The sequence below is a fragment of the Perissodus microlepis genome, chromosome 17 (genome assembly GCF_051167445.1).
Source record: "Perissodus microlepis isolate ML-2025 ecotype Zambia chromosome 17, ASM5116744v1, whole genome shotgun sequence".
NCBI classification, from domain to species: Eukaryota; Metazoa; Chordata; class Actinopteri; order Cichliformes; family Cichlidae; genus Perissodus; species Perissodus microlepis.
The window spans coordinates 35,780,400-35,804,526 of record NC_140477.1 but is presented as its reverse complement, the minus strand read 5'-3'; the positions used below and the strand labels follow the sequence as shown (position 1 = coordinate 35,804,526).

At 41.2% G+C, this 24,127-nt stretch overlaps 2 protein-coding genes across 10 annotated transcripts in view; one reads left to right on the top strand and one right to left on the bottom strand.

Moving 5' to 3' along the window:
* LOC146370015 (DENN domain-containing protein 5B-like) overlaps window positions 1-7,029 on the top strand; it is a 72,550-nt gene extending 65,521 nt beyond the window's left edge. For all 7 annotated transcript variants that reach the window (XM_084909482.1, XM_084909484.1, XM_084909483.1 and 4 more), the window contains 4 exons: window positions 186-268; window positions 836-962; window positions 1,315-1,489; window positions 3,753-7,029. In XM_084909482.1, the coding sequence (XP_084765608.1) occupies window positions 186-268; window positions 836-962; window positions 1,315-1,489; window positions 3,753-3,936 (569 nt within the window). In that variant the 3' untranslated portion in view covers window positions 3,937-7,029. The remainder of the gene's footprint in view (window positions 1-185; window positions 269-835; window positions 963-1,314; window positions 1,490-3,752) is intronic.
* Window positions 7,030-12,446: 5,417 nt separating this feature from the next.
* Window positions 12,447-23,473, bottom strand: caprin2 (caprin family member 2). 3 transcript variants are annotated; one of them, XM_084909500.1, is made up of 21 exons: window positions 23,271-23,473; window positions 22,468-22,717; window positions 22,339-22,401; window positions 22,167-22,253; window positions 21,550-21,788; window positions 21,207-21,289; window positions 20,555-20,668; window positions 19,850-19,887; window positions 19,556-19,738; window positions 19,087-19,128; window positions 18,865-18,993; window positions 18,651-18,735; window positions 17,028-17,077; window positions 16,829-16,936; window positions 16,651-16,752; window positions 16,424-16,564; window positions 15,531-15,672; window positions 15,338-15,451; window positions 14,953-15,014; window positions 14,008-14,059; window positions 12,447-13,606 (listed from the first exon to the last, which is right to left on the bottom strand). In XM_084909500.1, the coding sequence occupies exons 2-21, from the start codon at window positions 22,699-22,701 to the stop codon at window positions 13,032-13,034; spliced, it is 2,643 nt and encodes an 880-aa protein (XP_084765626.1). In that variant the 5' UTR covers window positions 22,702-22,717; window positions 23,271-23,473; the 3' UTR covers window positions 12,447-13,031. The 3 variants fall into 3 exon arrangements, with proteins under 3 accessions (XP_084765626.1, XP_084765624.1, XP_084765625.1); XM_084909498.1 differs by having other exon boundaries at window positions 15,278-15,451; window positions 23,271-23,472; XM_084909499.1 differs by having other exon boundaries at window positions 15,278-15,451; window positions 22,468-22,714; window positions 23,271-23,472.
* Window positions 23,474-24,127: the final 654 nt, after the last annotated feature.

The following is a 24,127-nucleotide window of genomic DNA, read 5'->3' as shown; positions in this document are numbered from 1 at the left end:
CAGGAACTAAATTATATAGGTAATTCTTAAAATGTGGTTTAAAGCTCAGACTTCCATTGCAGCTCAAAAATGCAGCGTTTCCAGGAAGGATGGTAGCTACAGACATTAGCTGTTGCTACCTCAGGCTGTCAGAGTTCAGAGGTCTATAGCAGTCTGTACTGATGCAGATGTTTTCCCCATTCTAGAGCTGAATTCAGCACAAATCCAAGAGGGGATTGGAGAGGCAGTGAACAACATAATCAAGCACTTCCACAAACCAGAGAAAGAGGTCAGTGACTTTCAGCACTCTGAAATCCTTTTCTAATGAGTACGTGCCTTATAGCTTAACTACTGCTATGCTGTCTGTGAATTCTGAGTAGTGTGCATTGAATGAATGCACTTTCCATCAGGGAGTACATTCATTATGTTTCCATAAGTAAAGTTGTGCTTTGACCATAGAAAGTCTGAAAGAGTGATGATCTTTCAAGTTGTGTAGTCTAAAAGGAAACTAAAAGGTTTCCCACGGCACTTTCTCTGCCAAGGGCTGCAGTAATTTCTCTTCAGTGACAGTCTGTCACAGCACATTGTTGAATCGAATTTCAGAGGTACTCCAACGTTCATGGGAATAGCGTAAATAGCAAAAAGTGTTAAGCCACTTAGATGATTGGGTGGAGTGCCAAGTTACCTGCCCACACATGCAAGCTTCGTTACACTGTACATCTGCCCATATAGAACTAACTAGCAGATATGTGTGTACTAAGTAACAAAGTAACAGCATCACTTGCCAAATGTCAAACTTCTTATATTGTATCAACATTTGCTTTTGTGCATTGACGTGTTGATGTGTGTTGCACAGAGAGGCAGTCTGACTGTTCTGCTGTGCGGCGAGAATAGCTTGGTCGCGGCTCTGGAACAGTTCTTCCATCATGGCTTCAAATCTGCCAGGCTCTTCCAGAAGACTGTGTTTGTGTGGGACTTTGTGGGTGAGTGTGAAGAGATGGCACACTCTGCTGCTGATGAGGAAAACTGTTCAGTTTGGCCCATGGCAGAAAATCAAGGGCTAGTAAACTGTGTTACAATGTGTACTGGTTTTACTGGATTAAAGAAAAAATGTGGAATACCTTTTTATTCATGTGTCATGGTTTTTATACATGTTTGTAGAGGATTATACAACATTTACAATTATTTTTGTGTAATCTGGGCTTTCAAATGAATTTGTAACATAGCCTTCAGCCTAGTGTTCTCAGTTTGTTGAGCTGTTACACAACAGTGTAAGGAAGCAGAGAGCTTTAAGTAAGCTGATATGGTGTGTGATGCTCCTCTAAAACCCTGCAGAGAAGGCTGTTGCCTACATGGAGTCAGCTGACCAGGTGGGAGACCTTCAGGAGACCACTGAGGCCATGAAGATGACCTGTCAGCCACTCTGTCATTACTTCAATGCGATCAACTCCACCTCCAGAAACATCGGCAAGGACGGAAAGTTCCAGTTGTTAGTCTGCCTCGGAGCCAGGTCAGTGTCGAGACAACGAATTAATGTAAATTATGTTGTGAGCTGTGATGGAAGCTGTCCCTGCTCAGGTGTGGGCTCTAATAGCATCTTTTGATATGTGATTATTCGATCAGAAATTTGACATATTAAAAACATGTCACGATTGTGGTCAGAAGTTTTCATTTGTCTTGGATTTCCTCTAGGGCAGGGGAGACAGGACAAAATAAATGCTCACTGTCGAGGCGAGTGCTGTGTGGCTGGCAGCAAATGCAGGACTCTCAGACGTCAAGAGTGAAACTCTAATAGCAGCTTTCATTCACAACAAAAAAAGTAAAACCTCAAACCTGAAAACTAGAAATTAAACTGGACTCAAGAACTAAATACTAAGAAACATGAACTAAGATTTAGTCAGGAACACAGACAGGAAACCACCAGCATGGTGAGGGTACGCCATGACACAAAGCAAAGAAAACACAGGGCTTAAATACACACCAGAGTGATCAGGGAATGGGAAACGGAGGGAAACACAGCTGGGATTAATTAGCCATAACGAGACAAAGGAAGCAAAACTAGATACATTGACATGAGACAAGGGACCGCCAAAATAAAACAGGAGGTATAACAAAGATGTGGACTTGACACTGAGACAGAGAGACATGGCTGACCGGGAAGACAGAGGGAACACGAGGACAAGTGTGACAAGACGAGGAACACGAGACAGCCTAATGACAGAAACCAAAATCATAGGACTAAAAAAATAACACAGCAGAACCAAAACCCACGAATTACAATAATTAAAGGATATAACTAAAGCACACAAAACACTGAGTCACAGGCCACAGGTGACACTTGGCTTGTTTTCTTTTTTTCTTTGTTTCTCTTCACTGTGGAAGAGAGGCAGAAATTAATGATAATTAAATGCAAAGTGGTGTATAAATACATGGTGAGTGAAAAGAGGTGAGTGAAGAAGGAAGGCACAATGTATCATGGGAAGCCCCTAGGAGCCTAGGCCTAGTGCGGCATAATTAAAGAAGGGTCACCTGATACAGCCCCAACTACAACCTTCATGAGAAAGGAAAGTTTTAAGCTTAATCTAAGTAGAAAACCTGTTTTTCTCCTGAATCCAAACTGAAAGCTGAGGGTTCTGCCTCCCATTCTACTTTTAATGCCCTAGGAACTAAAAGTAATCCCACAGTCTAAGCGCAAAGTGCTCTTTTGAGATGATATAGTACTTTGAGCCAGGGAGCCGATCCTCTTCATTGGGCATAGATCCTAGAAGGAACCTTCAGTGGATTCTGCACATTCCCAGTCACCAGAGCCTTCAGTGGGTCCTGCACAGTCTGAACACGAGCAGCCAGAAGCTGAGCCAGAGGGTCCCATGTTGTCTGAGCCAGATGGCTGCTACTTTCAAAACTAGCAGATTGTTGTGCTTCACCATCAGTTGCTTTAAATTCAGCTACCTGCTCCTGTTCTGTCTTCTTATGGACAGCCTGCTCTCAAGACTCCTGAGGGTTTCATTTGTTCTCCAGAGGGGCTTCAACTTGTCTTCTTCTGGCCTCTTTTCCAAGTCTCTGTCTTCATTGCCGGCCCTCTGTTGAGCCTCCGGAGAATTCCGCCTGTCATGCTCCATCTCAATACCAGACCCAGTAATCCACATCGCTTATCTTTTTAGTCCTGTTGAAAATCTGCAGTCTCACCACTGATTAACATTTAAGTCGATTTAACTCTTACTACGTTTAACTGACACAGACTGCTTACTCATCATATTGTTTAAAGCATAAGCACACACATTTACTGTTTGTTAATTCAGTTCACACTACACATATTAAATTGTCTGTCTCATTATTACAGTTAATAAAACTAAAGCTAAAACTACTGTCGGTATGCAGAAAAACATTGTTCACTGAAATTAAAATTAAACTGGACTCTTGAATAAGACTAAACCAAATCATATTGTGCGTTCAACTAAAACTAAACTAAACAATAATTAGGAGATGTCCTTGGGTTGAGTCTGTCAGTGTGGTCAGGATTGTCACCCCAGCAATGGGAGGCTTTGTGTAGCAACTCAAACTGAAACTAATTCAGTTCAGTTGTATTTATATAGCAACAGTCACCTCGAGGCGCTTTATCTTGTGACATAATGCTACAATAATGAATAAAAATAATCAAACCAAACTGAAACTAACATTTTTTAAAAAACTAAATTGAATTAAAAATTGAAATTTAAAATGTGATAAACTGTGAAGTTTTAATAATTCTGATGTGATCATTGTTGGCCCCACAGAGACCGCCTGCTGCCCCAGTGGCTCCCCCTGCTCGTGGAATGTCCAGTGATCCTGCAGATGTATGAGGACACAGCAATGCTCAGAGACCCTTCCACTCTCAATACCCTTATAAGCGTCCTTGAGACACTGCACGACTTCTCCATCACACTGGAAGCCTCACTGGTCAAAGGCATCAACCTTTAGCTCCACAGGACTCTGGTTAATTTTCTGTCCTCCTCTTCAGTTCACTCTGTCCGTCTAACTGTTAGCTCCTTGGCCTTGTGATTAGATGGATGATAAGGTTTGGAGGACATTAAATTGAAAGGACAATTTGGGAATCAAAGCAATAAGTTCCACATGTTCTCATGTTGCTTGATTCTTCATGGGAGACGTTAAAATTTGTGGGTGACCCATGAGCTTGGATGCAGTATTTCCACTCTTCTTGTGAATTTCAAAGACTATTTAAACAAAAGGTCAGACCAAGGATCTGTAGTTTTTTACTTGATGAACTAATACTGTTCATCACAGTGCTCAAGTTTCTGCAGACATATCAGCTTTTAGAAGCACTTCCTGCCTTCCATGTATCCTTTGTTATTTCAGTACACTTGGAAAATGACTGTTTGGCTTCCTGCTCACATAAAACTCAAGCTGTAAGTCAAAAATCTGTTCCAAAAAGACTTTTGCAAAGCAGTTATTCACTGTCATGTTTGAGGGAACTACTTTTTATATTCCCAAAAACTGTTCATCTGGACGTAGCGGTGGCCAAGCGTACGACTGAAGAAGTCACTTGGATGAGTGACGAAGCGTCCAGATGAACAGAATCCACTTTTTGGGATTTCCTTACCTTGATGATTGAGCATGAAAATACTTTCTATATTGTTTTTGCTTTAAGGTCTTTTCTAGTTTGCAGGATTGTCGTTGCTGATATGAATCACAGCATCTTTCTGCCTTATTGATTCTCTTAGTGTACTGAAATATGGCTGCTTGGAAGAAAAACAAAAAATTGAGTGCATGCTGAAATGACAGCATAGAAACATAACTGTAGCAGCAGACATGTAACAGCTGTGTGTAGCATAGCCCCCTTCAGTTGGTACGAGTAGATGCATTATCTTACCTGTAACTGTTGGTTATAGTACCATCAAGCTAACTGTTGTTAGCGTGAGCAACAATGCTTTTGTGCACGGAAAGAATACGATGCCATGAAGAGACTGAGGGATCACTGACACAATGACAGACTCAGTTTTAAGAGTTTAACCTGTGGCTAACATTCCTACCTACATTATACATCTATGTCTCACTTCACAGATGTACGCATGTAAGATCAGGTTTTAAGGCTGTGTGCCTTACAAACTCATTTACACCATCTGCCTACACACAAATTCATTTATGATTTCTTGCCAGTTTGCCAGTTTCAACAACTAAATAACAGCTAAACTGTAACATACAGGCTCATCTAAGAATGAAAAATGAATTTCAGCTGTTCCTCATGGTTGTTATCCAGTCATCTTAAAGTAGACCTGTTCTTCTCATTTCCAGCTCTGTATCTTTATTCTGAGGCTTACTAATAGCATTTAAAAAAGAAAATGTTTTAATTGTCTTATGTTTGCCCTTCTGTGTAGATCCTTTGCTACATCTAGTGTGTGAAATGAGCCTTTTGACTCCTGTTTGTCCGTTGTAATTTAATTGGGCATAAGCTCTATGGAGCCCACACAAATGCAGCCCTCAGTATTTCGTACCTGCGCTGCGCCTGAAGCAGATAACTGTATAATGAAATCTGCAACAAGCTGATGTCAGCTCGTTGTGAAAGTATGAGTAGCCTGAAGCCTGGAATCTTTTGAAACATATAACAATATGAAGCTCCCTTATTCAGAAAGAGTTGAAAACACATATTTGATTTGGCAGATTTTTGACTGGATGCTCTTCCTGATGCATTCCAAGGGATTTATGCCTTTTCCTTGAAACCAGCGTGTGTGGGCCAAAAGTGTGAACTCCTACACTATGGAGATACCTAACACATTAACAATATACGACAGAAATTAATTCAAGTATAACATTAATGAATTAAAGTCCTGGCAGTTATTAAACTTTTCCACAAAACAACAAAACGGTTCTTTCAAAAACAATAATCAGTATACACAGTTCAGCTTTTTACTGCATTCATATCATACATCAGGAATAAGCTGAAATTTTAGAATGTTTACTTCACAAAATGACGTTACTATAAACAAGACTGAATGTAATAGCACCCATTTGTCACCAATTAGCATAGGAAGCGAGAAGTAGCAGGTTTATGGTCTTAACAACTTTCATGCTTGTGTATGTGTCATGATTCCCCGTAAAGTCCCACTTCAAGCCAGTCACAGGTTACGTTTTTAGTCCCTGTGTAACAGCCCCAGTAGCTCTGGCTGTTTATACACTGTTTAAAATCTAGATTTTATTTTTTTTAATAAAGCAAACTAGCCATTTGTCCCTTCTTCCAGTATTTATGCTAAGCTAAATGTTCTTTAATTGTTAAAAGGGGTTTTTATGTAAACTGCAGACTTGGCATAAATGGATGAATTTCACAATTAGAATTGTTAACCTTGTTTTCTGTGGTCCATAAATGTGTCATGAAGGGACGCGCCATATTTGTGTTTCACCTCTAAATGCGTTCAAAATGTAAATATTTTTGGCAGCAGAGAGTAAAATGTTTGGAAATGTGTATCTTGGGCAGATGTCCTATCTTTGAACTTTTGCAGCATTCGCAGTTTTGTGTTGCCTCTTGCTAAATGGATACTTTCTGGTGTACATATTGTCAACGCAAGCCTCAGCTGTATTCATGTGGCACTCTAATGGATTACAAATAGCAGCGGAGTTTATCTGCTTTGTTACGACAAAATGTGGACACGGTTGCATTTCTGCTGTTTCCAGAACGGAGTATGTGATGGGCAACACATCCTGCCGTCCTGTGTTTTTAATTTATATTGACTTTGACTGGCTGACAGCAGCACTGGTGTTTTATGGTGGACAAACCTGTGGAGTAAGTCGATGCGTCCTATGCACCTTTAAAGTAACCACTATATCTCCTTCATGTGCCCCTGGTGATTAACCTGTGGGACTATTGACAGCTCCAAAGCACAGACATGGATTCCTCCACCTCTTCCTGGACTTCTTTATGTACGGACTATTTTTCTGGCAGCACCAGAAACGACGTGTGGAAGATGACCATCCACCCTAGTAGTCACACTTCATGCCAGCGTTGGGACTGACTGCTCTCTACTGATATTTATTGTTCCTCAATAAAACACCGAAGTCTAAGATGTGTGTGTGTGACATGTATAATTTTGAAATATAATAATATTATAAAATAAAATATATTTCATGCCAGGAAGTCACCACTTTTAGACTCAGTTGCTTGCTAATCTTGAGCAAAGTTTTAGTAGAGGTTACACTGGCTGTTGCTTATTTTGTTTTGCATGTGTATTGCTTATTGGATAAATAAAGTATTTATCTCATGTCAGTCAAAAATGTTGCTACAAATACTCTTTGTAACAGCTGAAATTATAATCTTGTTATCCTGTTGTAACTAATGAATTTCTCCTTTGGGGGAGTAGAGTTTTTTTCAGTTTCACAGATAGTTATATAACACATGCAGTGCTTTACCTGCTTGCAAGAGAGAAACTCATTAGAGATCATGTTTAAAAATTCAAATTCAAATTTTATTTGTCACATACACAGTCATACACAGTACGATATGCAGTGAAATGCTTACACAACTGCTCGTGACCTAAAGAAAAAAAGAAAAGGCTATGAATAAGATAGGAAATAAATATGAAAATTAAAAAGGGTAAATTTAACTAGGAAGGAATAAAATAAAATATAAAAATTAAAGTTAAAAATGAAATAACTGTACAACACAAATTAGAATGAAGGGTAAATTTAACTGGGAAAGAATAAGATAAAATATATAAGTTAAAGTTGAAAATAAAATAACTGTACAACACAATACACAGTATAGAAATATATAAGAATGTATGAAGAAATATAAATATACAATATACATAATAACAGCAGCTGTACAAGTTTTAAATGGAAATGAAGAAATAGAAGATTTTTAGGCCAAAGTGCAATAAACTCAGAGTTCTCAGAATTTAAAAGTAGCAGATTATGGATGCCTGTAGTTTAACTAGCTGATTTGTGTCATCTGGATGTGTGTATCACCTCCATAGAAAAAAACATATTCAATTCAATTGTATTTATATAGCGCCAAATCACAACAAAAGGTGCCTCAAGGCGCTTCATAGATACAGAGAAAAACCCAACAATCATATGACCCCCTATGAGCAAGCACTTTGGCGACAGTGGGAAGGAAAAACTCCCTTTTAACAGGAAGAAACCTCCGGCAGAACCAGGCTCAGGGAGGGGCGGAGCCATCTGCTGCGACCGGTTGGGGTGAGAGAAGGAAGAAAGGATAAAGACATGCTGTGGAAGAGAGACAGAGGTTAATAACAGATATGATTCAATGCAGAGAGGTCTGTTAACACATAGTGAGTGAGAAAGGTGACTGGAAAGGAAAAACTCAATGCATCATGGGAATCCCCAGCAGCCTACGTCTATTGCAGCATAACTAAGGGAGGATTCAGGGTCACCTGGTCCAGCCCTAACTATATGCTTTAGCAAAAAGGAAAGTTTGAAGCCTAATCTTGAAAGTAGAGATAGTTTCTGTCTCCCGAATCCAAACTGGAAGCTGGTTCCACAGAAGAGGGGCCTGAAAACTGAAGGCTCTGCCTCCCATTCTACTTTTAAATACTCTAGGAACAACAAGTAAGCCTGCAGTGTGAGAGCGAAGTGCTCTAATAGGGTGATATGGTACTACAAGGTCATTAAGATAAGATGGGGCCTGATTATTTAAGACCTTGTATGTGAGGAGCAGGATTTTGAATTCTGGATTTAACAGGAAGCCAATGAAGGGAAGCAAATACAGGAGAAATCTGCTCTCTCCTTCTAGTCCCTGTCAGTACTCTTGCTGCAGCATTTTGGATTAACTGAAGGCTTTTCAGCGAGTTTTTAGGACTTCCTGATAATAATGAATTACAGTCGTCCAGCCTGGAAGTAATAAATGCATGAACTAGTTTTTCAGCGTCACTCTGAGACAGGATATTTCTAACTTTAGAGATGTTGCGCAAATGGAAGAAAGCAGTCTTAAATATTTGTTTAATATGTGCGTTGAAGGACATGTCCTGATCAAAAATGACTCCAAGGTTCCTCACAGCGTTACTGGAGGCCAAGGTAATGCCATCCAGAGTAAGAATCTGCTTAGATACCATATTTCTAAGATTTTCAGGGCCGAGTACAATAACCTCAGTTTGATCTGAATTAAGAAGCAGAAAGTTAGTGGCCATCCAGGTCTTTATGTCTTTAAGACATTCCTGCAGTTTAACTCATTGGTGTGTGTTATCTGGCTTCATGGACAGATAGAGCTGGGTGTCATCTGCATAGCAGTGTAAATGTATGCTATGTCTTCTAATGATGCTGCCTAAGGGAAGCATGTATAATGTAAACAGAATTGGTCCGAGCACTGAACCCTGTGGAACTCCATAATTGACCTCAGTGTGTGAAGAGGACTCTCCATTTACATGCACAAACTGGAGTCTATTAGATAGATATGATACAAACCACTGCAGCACAGTACCTGTAATACCTACAGCATGTTCTAATCGCTCTAATAGGATATTATGGTCGACAGTATCGAACGCTGCACTGAGGTCTAGCAGGACAAGCACAGAGATGAGTCCACTGTCAGAGGCCATAAGAAGATCATTTGTAACCTTCACTAAAGCTGTTTCTGTGCTGTGATGAGCTCTGAAACCTGACTGAGACTCTTCAAATAAGCCAGATGATCTGTTAGCTGTTTGACAACTAGGTTGGAGATTGGCCTATAATTAGCTAAGACTGCTGGGTCTAGAGATGCTTTTTGAGTAAAGGTTTAACTACAACCAGCTTGAAAGCCTGTGGTACATAGCTGATTATTAGAGATAGGTTGATCATATTTAAGATCGAAGAATTAATTAATGGCAGGACTTCTTTGAGCAGTTTTGTAGGAATGGGGTCTAAAAGACACATTGATGGTTTGGAGGAAGTAATTATTGAAGTTAACTCAGAAAGATCAATTGGAGAAAAAGAGTCTAACTTAACATCAATGGTACTAAGAGTAGCTGTAGATAATATTACATCTGTGGGATGATTATTGGTAATTTTTTCTCTAATGATAAAAATTTTATTTGTGAAGAAGTTCATGAAGTCATTACTAGTTAACGTTAAAGGGATGGTTGGCTCAACAGAGCTCTGACTGTTTGTCAGCCTGGCTACAGTGCTGAAGAGAAACCTGGGGTTGTTCTTATTTTCTTCAATCAGTGATGAATAGTAAGATGTTCTGGCTTTGCGGAGGGCTTTCTTATAAAGCAGCAAACTATTTCTCCAGGCTAAATGATGATCCTCTAAATTTGTGACACGCCATTTCCTCTCCAGATTACGAGTCATCTGCTTTAGGGTACGTGTTTGAGAATTATACCACGGAGTCAAGTACTTCTGATTAGAGACCTTAGTTTTCACAGGAGCTACAGTATCCAGAGTCGTACGTAGTGAGGAGGTAAAATTATTAACAAGATGATCGACCTCTGTTGGAGCAGCGTTCAGATAGCTGCTCTGCTCTATGTTGGTACAGGGCATTGAAGATGATAACAGTGGGTGGATTATATTCTTAAACTTAGTTACAGCACTTTCAGAAAGACATCTACTGTGATAAAGTCTACTCTCCACTGCTGTGTAATCAATTATTGTAAATGTAAATGTTATCAGGAAATGATCAGACAGGAGAGGATTTTCAGGAAACACTGTTAAATGTTCAGTTTCTATGCCATATGTTAAAACAAGATCTAGAGTGTGATTAAAGTGGTGGGTGGGTTCTTTTACATTTTGAGAGAAGCCAGTTGAGTCTAATAACAGATTAAATGCCATGTTGAGGCTGTCATTTTTAGCATCTACATGGATGTTAAAATCACCCACAATAATTATTTTATCTGAGCTGAGAACTGAATCAGATAAGAAGTCTGAGAAATCAGACAGAAACTCTGTGTAAGGCCCAGGTGGACGATAGATGATAACAAGTAAGACTGGTTTCTGAGTTTCACAGCTGGGGTGGACAATGTTAAGCATCAGGCTTTCAAATGAATTAAAAGTCTGTCTTGGTCTTTCATTAATTAATAGGCTGGTGTGAAAAATTGCTGCCACACCGCCCCCTCGGCCTGTGCTTCGAGGTTTCTGGTAGTTAGAATGACTCGGGGGTGTTGATTCATTTAAACTAACATAATCATCCTGCTGCAACCAGGTTTCTGTAAGGCAGAGTAAATCAATTTGTTGATCAATTATTAAGTCATGTACTAACAGAGACTTGGAGGAGAGAGACCTAATATTTAATAATCCACATTTCACTGTTTTACTCTTTGGTTCAGATGTGGATACTGTATTGTTGTCTCTAGCTTCACATGTCTGAGAACAGAATCACCAATTACCAGAGTTTGACCCCCGGCGGGTGTGTCGCCGAGTGGGGAAAAACGGTTAGACACATGAATTCAATTCAATTTTTTCAATTTTATTTATATAGCGCCAAATCACAACAAAAGTCGCCTCAAGGCGCTTCATAGATACAGAGAAAAACCCAACAATCATATGACCCCCTATGAGCAAGCACTTTGGCGACAGTGGGAAGGAAAAACTCCCTTTTAACAGGAAGAAACCTCCGGCATGAACAGGTTGGTGGTGTACCTGGGGCTTCTGTTTAGGACTATGCTTCCTCCTCACCGTGACCCAGCCGCCCTCTTTCCCCAGCTGCTTGGGGTCTGCCGGGGAACAGCTAGCGGGTCCTACGCTATCGTCGGCTGCACCAGCTACAGGGGCCTGGCTAGCTACGGGTGAATGAAGGGTGCGAAGCCGAGTCTCCAATTCAGTAATCCTGGCCTCCAGAGCTGCAAATATGCTACATATGGCATGTCTTTTCATTGTTTTGTGTAAGGGAAACTCTGATCATGTGGTCCCAGCATAAAACTAAGTTAAATTCCATAACCAACTTTTTGTGTCATGGAGTTCCTGTCTGTCTACATCTCAGGATTTCTTTCTGGTATCTAACAGCAGACGGGGTACTTTTTGGCAAACCATTCCCATTACCAAACCGATTATACTGGATGATGTTGCTGGCTGCACAATGTTGACTCCTCAGACTCATTCAAGTAAAATGCCAATTTAGCCGACTTGTTTGGGAAGTGTACTTCACGTGGAGCTCTATATCACCACCTGTTTGAGAGGACATCTTTGATAAGCAATGAAGATCAGTTCTGTGGATTCTGGAGCTGGACACACAGGCTTAATAAGTATCAAGGTTACAACCACTCACCAGTGGTTTTATGTTTAATGAGGCACTTAATACTCATGTTTGGAATGGTTCTTATAGAGCATTTTTGTATGTACTTGAGTAGGGCTTTTAAAGTAACTGGACTTTTTGAAGTTTTGTGAAGACATTTCACCTCATCCAGGAGGCTTCTTCAGCTGTGAACTGGAGAACTGATGCTTGATTTGCCAGAGGTACGAATAACTGGCTCTTAAACAAACCTGCTTAAGTAATGTAACCAAAGAGTTTTGTTTTTTTAACTTAAACAAATAAAACACAAAAACCACTACACTTCACTGCTCATCTTTTATTTCAGCAAGAGACCTCTTTTATACCTTCACAGTAGACTTAGTGCTACAATTTTGCCTTTAGTGTTTGACACCACACCCACCACCAAGAACAATCCTTTCCTCAGTAAGAATGAATGGATAGGAGCACAGCATCAAGCAAAGTGCTGCAAATACAGTTTGTCAATTCACCTGATATGTTGAACTAAATGAATGACTTGAGGTTAACATCTGGTCAATGCAAACATTCATTGAACAAAAAGGCACAAAATGATTCCATTCTTGCAGGTGCCGCTTTACAGCAGATGGTGTAACTGTATCAGTCAAAGTGGTAGTTCATCACAATGACTTTTATTTTGGGGAGAAGGTGGTCTGCCTGGTTTGTCAATTGGTAACAGACCCCATTTGAAAACAGGTAAGTTGTGTAAGTGGTCAAAGTGTATAATCTATACTCTCACCCATGTTGTGAACAAGTTTTATGCATTAGCATGCAGCCTGACCACTATACTCAAACGTCAGTGCAGTCACCATTCAATGCAAAGCAAACAGTCCACACACTGGAAGAAGAGTACCACCAGGCTGACTGCTACTCAATCCTGGTACAGCAGAAACCCAGAGAAGGTGCTGTACTTCCAAGTGCTGCCATAGATGGCTCCACGATGCAACCTGAGCCACACCTGGTCTCCTTGGAAAAGCGGCAAAATGGCGTGGTTGCTGGCCGTTTCATGGTCTGGGGCTCCATCGTTGGCGTATGCAGACACCATCACTTCCTCGTTGCGCATGAGGTTAATGTAGAGTGGCACATTGATGGCAAGCTTCAGGATGTGGAAGATAAAGACATAGGTTCCATTCACAGGGCAGGTAAAGCGGCCAATGTGGGTATCGTACATCTCCCCTAGGTTGCTATGGAGCTGGTCAAATACAATCGGCTGGTCGAGATTTCCCGGAGCGAAGTTGGCAGTGCGAGAGGCAGTGAAGGCCACTCGCAGAGGCTGGGAGAGTGGGTAGAGCTGCATAGGCAGCAAGGCGGTGTGGTGGTGTCCATGTGGAGTGAGTGGGACCTCCACAGTGGAAACAGACAGGGAATCCCCATGACCCGAGTCCACAATTGTGAATGCTCCCTCCCTGTCTGGGCTGCTCACCTGAGAAGAATCACTCCAGGCTGCTGTGGAGTCGAAACGACACAGAATGCCATGTTGATTATTTTTAACTGTAGGAAGACAACATATCAAATCCCAAATTTGAGAATTTTGCTGTGGAAATATGTTGGTGGCACCAATACTAAAATCAAAAATGCCAGGCATTCCATTACAACAAGCAAGATGAGCAGCGCTCGACTATCCAAACCTAAAAATGGAAATCAATTAGAATAGATGTGAAGAGAGGGAATCCTTCACTTTGGTCTAACTGGAACTCGTGTCACCTGTTTGCATCCATGAGTGAGCTGCACTGCTACCACTACTGGGCTGAGGCTCTAAGTTTGTAAACGTCAAACAAATTCAGGTATTGAAAAAAAAAAAAAAGGAAGTGGAAGCTGTAGCAGAAAAGACAATCATTGGTTCCTACCACTGTTGTTATGTCTCCCTCCTCGCCTGTAGTTGTGCTGGTACCCTGAGTCCTGAGAAAAAAAGGCCACAGAAGCACAACAGTGACTCACGCAGACACAAAAAGGACAACCGTGGATAATCAGCATGATGTCGTCCATGTGTACATAGTTTTAAACACAAGCGTTGTTCAATTTAACAGCTGTGACATAGTCACACATGTTAAAATGACCATTAGAAAACACTTTTACACAGAAGGAAACAAGGACAGAAGATGAGCTTGGTATAAAATCTAAGTTTAAAAATAAAAATTCCGTAAGATGGAAAATTTTGCATCTTCATTCAAGTTGCAGAGTCATCTCTGTGAGGTCGTCTCTTTTCAGTTGATTTTCATGGAATGGGCCCTCTATACTTCCGGCTTTGAATCAAAATTGTGAGCAGCTGTCTGACACAAACTGGAATTTTACATTTTGTTATTACCTTTAAAAAATGATTTTATATAAAAGTCAGGCATTGTTCAAAGCTTTTGGTGAGTGCTGATGATTATTTGTTATGGCAACCAACACAGTCAACATATCCCACAACTGTTTGCGATTTTGCAGCCTACTTTGTATAAGCAAATACACTTCTACACACCGCTTCTGATGATCTACTTGATTATGAATTTTAAAGCTGCAAACTTCCTCAAAACAGATTGTGCTTACAGAAAAACTGCCCCCCATATAGAAACAAAACGTGTTCCCTTTCCACATGAACAGACTAGTATGAAAATTGCAGGACTTGAATAAGTTGTGCTTTTACTTAGTGAGCAGCTTCACTTCTGTAAATAAATTGATTTGCTTGTTAAGTAGGTTTCCCATCCTTTGCTTGGGTCATTTAATGAAATGCCTTTTTGGTTTATGGCCGTATTTAACCCATCATTTGTGCTGGGATTATAAAACACATGTTAAAAGACGGGTTGACTTACTCTAGCTGCATAGAAGAGGGGACCAGAGTCCCTGAGATGAGTTGGAGAGATGTAGGATCCTCCTGTAATCAGAAACTAGTTTAAGAAAACCTCAGTTTAAATTGTGCCAGTTCACAAAGACGCTTGATGAGAAGGTCATAACCCCACAATATTAAGGAAAACTTCACACAAAAAACACTTTGTGGTTGTAGGGAAGAAGAACTCCCTTTTAACAGGACGAGCCCTTCTGCACAGAGGCACAGCCACAGCTTGGGGTGGGGTAAGGAAACGCACAACAACAAAAAACAAACCAAAAAACAAACAAAACAAAAAACAAGACCAATACCTCGTTGCCACCCAGAGGAGCGAAAGGTTTGAGCCAGTGCCTTGCCACCACGTGCCATACCTCTCACAGAGCCTCTGGTGTAGTATGATTGGCTGGGTCGATTCACACCACCCGACTGGCTTGGAGACGGAAAGATCTGTCCACCATGACCCACCGAGTAATCCGACTGGTACACTAGAGAAAATGCATCTCAGATGATGACGACCGGTCTAGCAGTGAGGACACAAAGCCAAGAATGCAAAACTCAACATACCTGGCTGTGCCTCCTCCTCTGAGAGGGCAAACTCAGGTGGTGTCTGGGTGCTGGCAGTGGTGTATCTGGGCTCAGTGAAAACAGAATCTGGTTTATAGTTCACCTCCCCCGTCTGAGTTAAGGAGGTGCTCACTTTAAAGACCTACAGAAAGCAGAAAATGGACAGAAAACTGAAGGTCCCGTTTAGATTTAGATTGAAGTCAGATCGTCTCCAGATGCAAGTAAAGCGCATTTCATTTTTGGATAAATTTCACCGTGATTTTTTCTGTTTTGAACCAAAAAACAAAACCCACACACAAAAACACCAAACAAAAACCTTGAGCTGTTTTTTTGGAAGTCACAAAACAGACATTGAGAAAATGTAGGCTAATGAGCTTGTTTAGCATTCATACATCCATAAGCTGTATGGGTGTTTAATAGTTAGTACCACAAACTATTACAATATTAGAATCTTACTTTCCAGAACGGAACCACAAAAATATTTTAGATGAGATGCCAATTTTTAAGTTTAAATATGATGGTTCATGGACATGGTTCTCAAAAATTACCCATCTTAAGACTTCCACCAACTTTAAGTTTGTGAACACCCAGAGACTACAGCTGGAACAGCAACACATGTTCAGACACCCAGTAAAATGGAGATATATTACCCACTAACAGCCTTTGACCCATTAGCTGAAGCCACAAGATCTTTTATCAGAATCTCTTATCCTGAGCTGCACCATGTTTGAGAAGTCTCAGCTCTATTTCTTGCATACAGTGAGATCTTATCTCACCTCATTTCTTTTTATATTAACACCGTCTGAATCGCATCTCAAAGAGGAGCTACAGCCCTGCACTTTGACTTCACCCACCAATGATCAAAGTCGGAATGATACTTTGATGAAACTTACTGACTGGATGTTCTGAAACTGTGCAGAGGTCAGAGATCGCCTGGTGGGCGGTGTAGAGAAAGTCTGTCCCTGAGGGGGGGTGGAAGTGCAGGATGTTACCCCATTACAGGGCGACTGCTTCCCTGAATCTGTTACTGGTGTCTGGGAATGTTAAAAGAAACAAAATGAAGTATTCTGGCAACACTTCACAGAAGAAGTTCTCTCCGATGATGGCTAAACTAATCTACCATAGGACAGCTCTTCTCCTCCAGATTGCTGGAGACAGTAGACTCCCGGCGAAACAGTGGCGGTGAAGGAAAAATCTCTTTTTCAGCCAACTGGAGAGACTCCTAGATTGACAAGAAAGCTTAAGAGAGGCACACAGAATGCAGAGTTTAACTTTATATTAAACGAATGGCTCCTTACATGAGGTAGGTCCTTTGGGGAAAGTTCTATGTCACACGTCTCCAGGCTCCGATTTCCATTGGTCAGACTGACTCTGCGCTCTGTAAGCCTGGTGGGCAGTGGAGTGGACTGAATATAGGAAAGGTGGATATGTCACAACTAAAAACGGTTCTCATTTTTAGTCACACCCGCTTTGTTAAAAAGGAAAAGAGCTCCTTACATGCATCGCTTTGGGTAGGACATCAATTGGGCTTCTCAAACCTGCTTTAGCTGTTTAGGTGAGATGGAAAACAAAACAAAACATATTAGGAAATTTATTCCAAAAAAATCTATGACTAGAAGACCGACAAACTGCTAAAACACAACACAAATCACATTTGCATATACTGCTAGTACATTTATAGGCCACACCCAAGCCCGCAAGCGCTTTCCTGAATATTACGTTTAGAATAGATTTAAATGTCTTTTAGTGTATTTCACCGTTCTGTCTTAATCCTACATCTCCCTATAGCGGCTCAACCCCTTCATAGGAGCATTGCCACGCTAAATGATGAACACATTTTAATTCAGTACTCAAATGGCTTTTTAATCACACCACCAACTGGATCGGGGGAATTTGAGGTTCAGCATCGAGCCCTAGGATAGACGTGGAGACTAGATGAGCTGGGAAGTCAAACCACTGATCCAAGTAGAATGCAACCTGCTATACCCCCTGAGCCACAGCCAGCCACGCTGACAATCACCTGTACACCTGGTAAGGTCCAGCACACTCGAAAAGCCTCCCTTCAGTGATGTTTCCAACACCAGTAAAGTTCATCCATCTCAACCCTGACAAAACAGAATTCATGTAGTCATCCTGTGTACTGACTACATGAATTCTGGTGTAGTAATCAACTCACTGAGAGTTGATTACTACACCGGCCCCTCTCACTAGTGACACCAAGATTCTTCCCATCCAGGTTTGCTTCTTTCAATTTAGATTCTTTGTTTTATTTTTTAAATTTAAACCATATTGGATCTTTTGTACACAATCCAGATAAGGTTGGTGTAATTATACAAGACTAAGATGACTCCATCCTAACCACCATCTATTCAACATTCTGCCCTCTAAAAAACAAAACAAAGTTCAGATCCATCAGGAGCAAAACCAACAGACTAAAGAACAGCTTCTACCTGTGGGCTGTGAGAACTATAAATGCAAAGTGAGCAGACCTCTCTCATACAATCACTTTGCCGCTGCTATTCATTCCCGGCCCTGTGCAATATTTCAGCAGATGTGCAACTTCCATCCCTATCCTTCGTGACCAAAGCCCCCACAATGCTTCCTGGAAGACAAACATTGTGTAGTGTTCTTATATTTTCTCTTTACTTTTGTGGTCTTGCTACCTTATTTCGCTGTGCGAGCAACCCTACGATGACAATAAAAGTTCTAATTTTTCTCTTTAAGTACCTAGTCCTTCCAAATTGATCTTTAATAGTTCTCGTGATGCAATATAATCACTGCTGCATTAGCAAACTTTACAATGACCCCAAACACACGGCCAATGCAGCAAAAACATACCTTTACCATTAAAGAGTACTTTGGTTGGATCTCTTAGTTTTCAGAGTTCAAAGCTGTGCTGGTCAATGCTTGTTGGTGGCACCTTCGCCTAGATAAGGACAGAAGGACCTCCTTCCATTGAACGTAAGCTCTGTTGACCTTTGATAAGCTTCTTTTAAAAAGGTAAGGCCCACCTGTGCAGTCTTACTTTCATCTATGCCATTTTAATTGTTGCATTTTATATGATAAAGCACTTTGTGACACCTGAGAATTACAGATCTTGTTAATTTTTTGTCAATTTACCCAGAATAGAGGGAGATCCAGAAGGCTGTCTCTTCAGTCTGAGCTGGTCACTTGTAGGCGAGCTCTCACCATCTAGGAGAGAGTCCTGAACAGGACAGCATTAAAAAAAACAAACAAACAGAGCAATAAACCTTCAGTCACTGGCAAAGCTGAAAACAACCACTATACAATAGTACCACCAGTTACACACAGAAATTTGCAAACCAAAGTCCACCTGCATAAAACTGAAGGAGCCATGGATCTTCGTCATGAGCTCCTCGAGGTGTTGTTTTCTCAGGATGGGATCTTTAGGTAAGGCAGATGCAGAACTGAAAACTTCCACAGGTATATCCATGCCAACTACCTGTCAGGAATTACAAGGGGCTCATTTGTACACCTAAAAATATTTACACAGCATCAATGTGCGTGTCTGGTGAAGAGCAACTGTTCAACTCACCAACTTTGAATTTTGCTCCTGTTTGGCCTTCTTCTCTGTCCTCTGGGAAGAATATGATTTGAATCACCTGAGCTTTTGAGCCAATACTGGCAGATCAGTTCTTGTAATTTAAGATAAACCGACTACTTTCAATAAGTGCGCTCACCCCAGAGAATTACAGTATATCTGCATCCCTTCCTTATAATAGCGAGTCTTTGCTGTCCCCTCCCCCAAAGTAATGCAGTCACTGTATGTTACCTTTGCTAAACTACAGCATTAGTGTTTCGTTTTATTCGTATCTCTACCTACTGAGCTGTTGTTCACAGACAGCCTGTTCTTCACCATGAGAAGAAGAATGCATAAATCACGTTATACTTCCGTTCGATTCATTCTGGATACTAATATAATGAATAGTCGTCGTCAAGTCACCCAGTTTTACTCGTCATTGCAGATGACAACTGAAGAGCAAAAATGTTTGACTATATTTTACCAGTTTGCAGTCTGCAGACTGCTTCCTTGTGGTGGATGGAATGACTTTAGGTATTAAAGTGGCAGCTCCTCTCCATGGTTTGAGGACTGCAGTTTGCGGTGATGAAGGTTCCCCTGGGAGCTCCATATCCCAGCAGTCAGGAGGGTCCTGCTCCTTCTCACTCACATATAGTCTATTGAAAAACTGTCATACAACCAACAGAGCAGTGGATTGGGAACTGTTTGTATATAAAGCATTGAAATGCAGTCGAAGGAAAGGGTGGGGGAGGGGACCCTAAATGAATATTGGGCTTACCTCCTTTGAAACTTCATTTGATTTTGACTTTAGTATGGCTGACAGGGCAAAGCAGAAAAAGAAATATGGAAGTCAACCTTTTCAGGGAAAATATGGCAGTTACAGAAATACATTTCATGTAGTGATGCCTTTTAAAGCTCAGCTTAAGCCTGCAGAAACAGGGTGGGAGTGGGATCACAACACTGTCAAAACCTTGGAGCTGTGCAAGCGCCAGCTTCCCTCAGAGAACTGTTAAACAGGAGCCCGAGGTGGGACACCTGATGACAATATAACTACACAAAAGGAATGTAGATGGCTGCAAGTCGCAGCCTAAACAAGCAAGAAATCAAAGCCAGGAGGTGCCGTAGTCTGAAATCTCTCACCTCCCTCTCTATACAGTCTTATACTGCAGATCGACTCAAAGTCATTTTTCAGCACATGAAGTTGTTCTTTGCCTGCTACAGGTTCTGGTTGGAGTAATACTTCTAGCTTACAGAACACAACAAGGACTACCACGGGCATTTCCAAGACACTACAGTTTGTGTCAATTCCTGGACAGGAAACTCAGGAAGCACCAAAACAATGTCAACGACCACCAAAACACTAACCTGGTCAACCTGCTGGTAGGAAAGTACAAAATAAAAACATAAAACACTGATCCTGTAACACATGCAAGGTTTTTCATGGCTGAAAAGTTGCTATTGAAATGTAATTTTGGAATCTTACGAGTGTGGCTGGATGAGCTCAGGACCACCTCTGGAGTCTTGCTTGGAGGAGGTGGAAGACAACTGAAGTACTCGCAATTCAACAGCCCGGTGAGCTCCTCTTTCAACTGTTTAACTGAAAAGGAAAAAGAAGTAGCAGGGAAGATATTCTTAGTAAGGTAAATCTATATGCACGAAAACCAAGCGGCTAAAACCAGTCTGTACAAACAGTTGTTTTAAACCTCTACAGCAGAGGTTCGAGTAGTGATTTTAGAAGATAAGCCAGGTGTGCAGCAAACACAGTTGGCTGCTGGAGGCTGCACATGTGAATTTGTCACCGTTTTTTCCTCCTTCTCCTTTTTGTTGCGTTTTTGGTTTTAGTAGGGTCACCTTTTAAAACAGTTGGAGTGAAGTAATAAGTCTCACCGAATCAAGAATATCTATGTATACCCTGAAAGACTGAAATAAATGCTGTGGATTAGAGAAAAACAGAAACAAAAAACCTCCAAACGCCTTCAACAGGCTGAGGTGGAGGTTTATGAATATTTTGCTCTGTGTTTTTCTTGCTGTTCTTTGAATTGTAGACATTGCTTTTTGCAGCTGGTTGTAGGGCTTTGTGTCTAATATGTTAGAATTACAGAAGCTCTAGAGATCTTTCCGGTTTTTGCACTCACATGAGGATCCAGCCACCGGCTTGTCTTTTCCCTCCAACAGGTCCATGTAGGCCAGAGCCGCCTGCTCCATTTGCTCTTGTAAACTACAGCAAACAGAAAAGAGATGTCAGTAGCTATATCCTGAAATTCAAGCCACCCTGTGCCTGACTAACTAGAAAAATTCTATGTCAACACTCAACTTCCACTCAAGAAGGGCAGAAAACTTGGCTCAGAATTTGTGGCCTCCTGAAAATATTGTGATATGACCAATGAGAAGTGAAAGACTTGGGTCAGAAGTTTTAGTCATTTCAGTTGCTACGTCATCTTCAAAGAAGGAAGTTCACCATCTTACGGTCACTCTCACCTCAGTCTGTTATCTCTCTTGACTCCAAGCAAGGTGGTGAGCTGGCTCAGACTATGTAGCTGCTGGCCTGGAACGCATGGTGCCTGATTCTGGCCGGCCAAAAGGTCTCTCCTGACATGCTCCTTTTGCAGGCTAGCAAGGAGGTGCTGGACCTGGAGTACAGTGGCCAGACGTCGCCTCTCTTCCTCCACCTTAGCTACTTGCTCCTTCTTCATGGCTTTCCTCTGGGCCTTAATCAGCTGCAGGGGAAGATTAAAGGAGTTTTCAAATTCTATAGCTAGTTGTGAGACTTCTGACTATACAACAGTTTAATTTATATAATGCATATGAAGTCATGAACGCGGATTTATTTACAAAGTACAGTTCAATTGCAGTTTTAGACCAGATCGACATCAAAACCAAAGCAAAGACAAAAACAAAAGAAAAAGCACAGGTTACATTTCTAACTTCTTACTGGGTGGGCAGCCTACAGCCCACCAATATCATCGAATTACCAGGTGTAATTTTGGATATGCTTATCTAATGCACCGGAGCCAAACACAGCACAAGCAACCTAATACCCAGGGCATAATAACGCCTAGCCAGGATATAAAGACAAAGTGACCAGACACATTTACATTCTGAGACAAGCCATCCAGGGTTTTGTGGAGCTCTCGTGCAAAGTCCAAGTTGTGCAGCACCTCCTCATACTTTTCCACAGCTGCCTAAAATGGAAATCGAAAGCTCAAATCACCAGTGCAGGTTCTAGAGACAGAGCTCATTTAAGAAATCACTACTAGTTGGACTCACCATTTGATCTTTGTTTAGAACCTCACCCTGCTTCAGTCTCTTCCTGTAGCCGAGCAGTTTCAGCTGCGGGGACAACACGCGTCACAAACAGCAGGCGCCCACTTTTACAGCACTCTGTCAGAAACTTACCTTCTTTTTCTCTAGGTTGCGAATTTTGTGTTTGAGGCAGATGAGGCCATCTTCTATGTAGGTTTCATAGCCGTAGTAAGCAGTGGAGATTTCCATGTTGAGCTGCAGCGTGTTCAACCCAGCAGGTGAGCCCATCTTCAGGATACCATCAGTGACCGAGTCCTCTTCTCTTCCTTTTGAGTTCTCAGGTGGAAAGGTGATATCCAGGGTAGGTGAAGGAGATAGCTGCACCATAGTGAGCTCCACACTACTATGAAAAAACAAAACATCATCAAAGCTGGAGAGGAAAGAGATCCTGTTGTTGCTTGCAGTGTTTCAGTAGAAACAGTGGCTGGGTGGACAGAAGAGTTTGGGCAGCCGCCAACCCCGTGACAATGCATTTATCCCGGCCACTGAACAGCCGGCTGTCCCTGGATGAATCATGAAAGGAGCAGAAGCAGAAAGCGCAACAACACGAACAACGTGCGCAAAAAGATGATTTTTGTACATTTTCATTTGAACTAAACAGCCTTGTTTAAAACATCCACGTGATTCATTTTAGCCTCACTTGTTCTGCTGACTTGTCAGGGATTAATATTAGCAGAACGGGCTTTATTAAACAACATAATGAGGAATTACAGCTTTTGGCTCAAGGTTCCTCATGCTGCAGTCAAATCCCGATTAAAAATCCACGCAAACTTTCCTGCAGATATCGCGTCAAAAGAGCAGACACTTAGCGGATCAGAACTTTGCCTTCATATTGTCGTCATTTCAAATTTTATCACTACAGACGCAGCAGCGTATCATTTCAAACAAACACCCACCTGGTAGCTTGTAAAAATTCCCACAGGAAGTGCCGCCGGACAGCTGCAAGCTCCAAACCAATCCCCCTCTTTTCTAACCGTGATGTTCAGCTGGCAGAGGCCACGCTGGTGTCGGCTCACAGCTTTATATACTCTGCCGCTTTACACATGCCCTGCTGGGGCCGAAAAAAATCAGCCACACCACATCCGGTTCTAGTACCTGTCGGTGACCAGACCGGATTCTCTCTGAAACGTCATTATATCATTTTATAACAATATTTCACAAGTGATTTGATGGATGGAATCATTTTGTTTGTTTTGTTGTTGGTATAAATAATTCAATTGAATCATGAAATGAGTTTACACACTGTTCGTGACATAGTTCTCTGATCGTTTAAACCACAGACTGTATTTAAAAGATAGAAGTAGTAATCTCTGCATTTAGAAACATCACCTTTACCTTTTCAGTCAGGTTATTTGATTTATCTGTTTATTCATTTATGAGCAAAACGTGACCGTATTTGTACAAGAGTGTGGGAGTGCTAGGTTATTAGTTATTAGTTAGCTGTCTCCAAAAACTATTTTTTTTCACACAAAAATAGTTAGTGACAAAAAACTAGTTTGTGACAAAAAGCTATTTTTGTCACACATAGAAACATGTATCATGGCAACTTTTGGAACCAGCCTCAAGTGACCACTGGAAGAACTGCAGTTTTTGGAACTTTCAACACAAATCTTTCTGCTCTGGAGGTTTGTGCTGTGTCTACATTTACAAATCTGCACAAAAGTCTGTCATGACTCTTGTTTATTCAGCTCCTCATATTTTTGTGTTGCTTTGCTTCCATATTCAGAACTTCTTCAACATGCTGAAATTTATT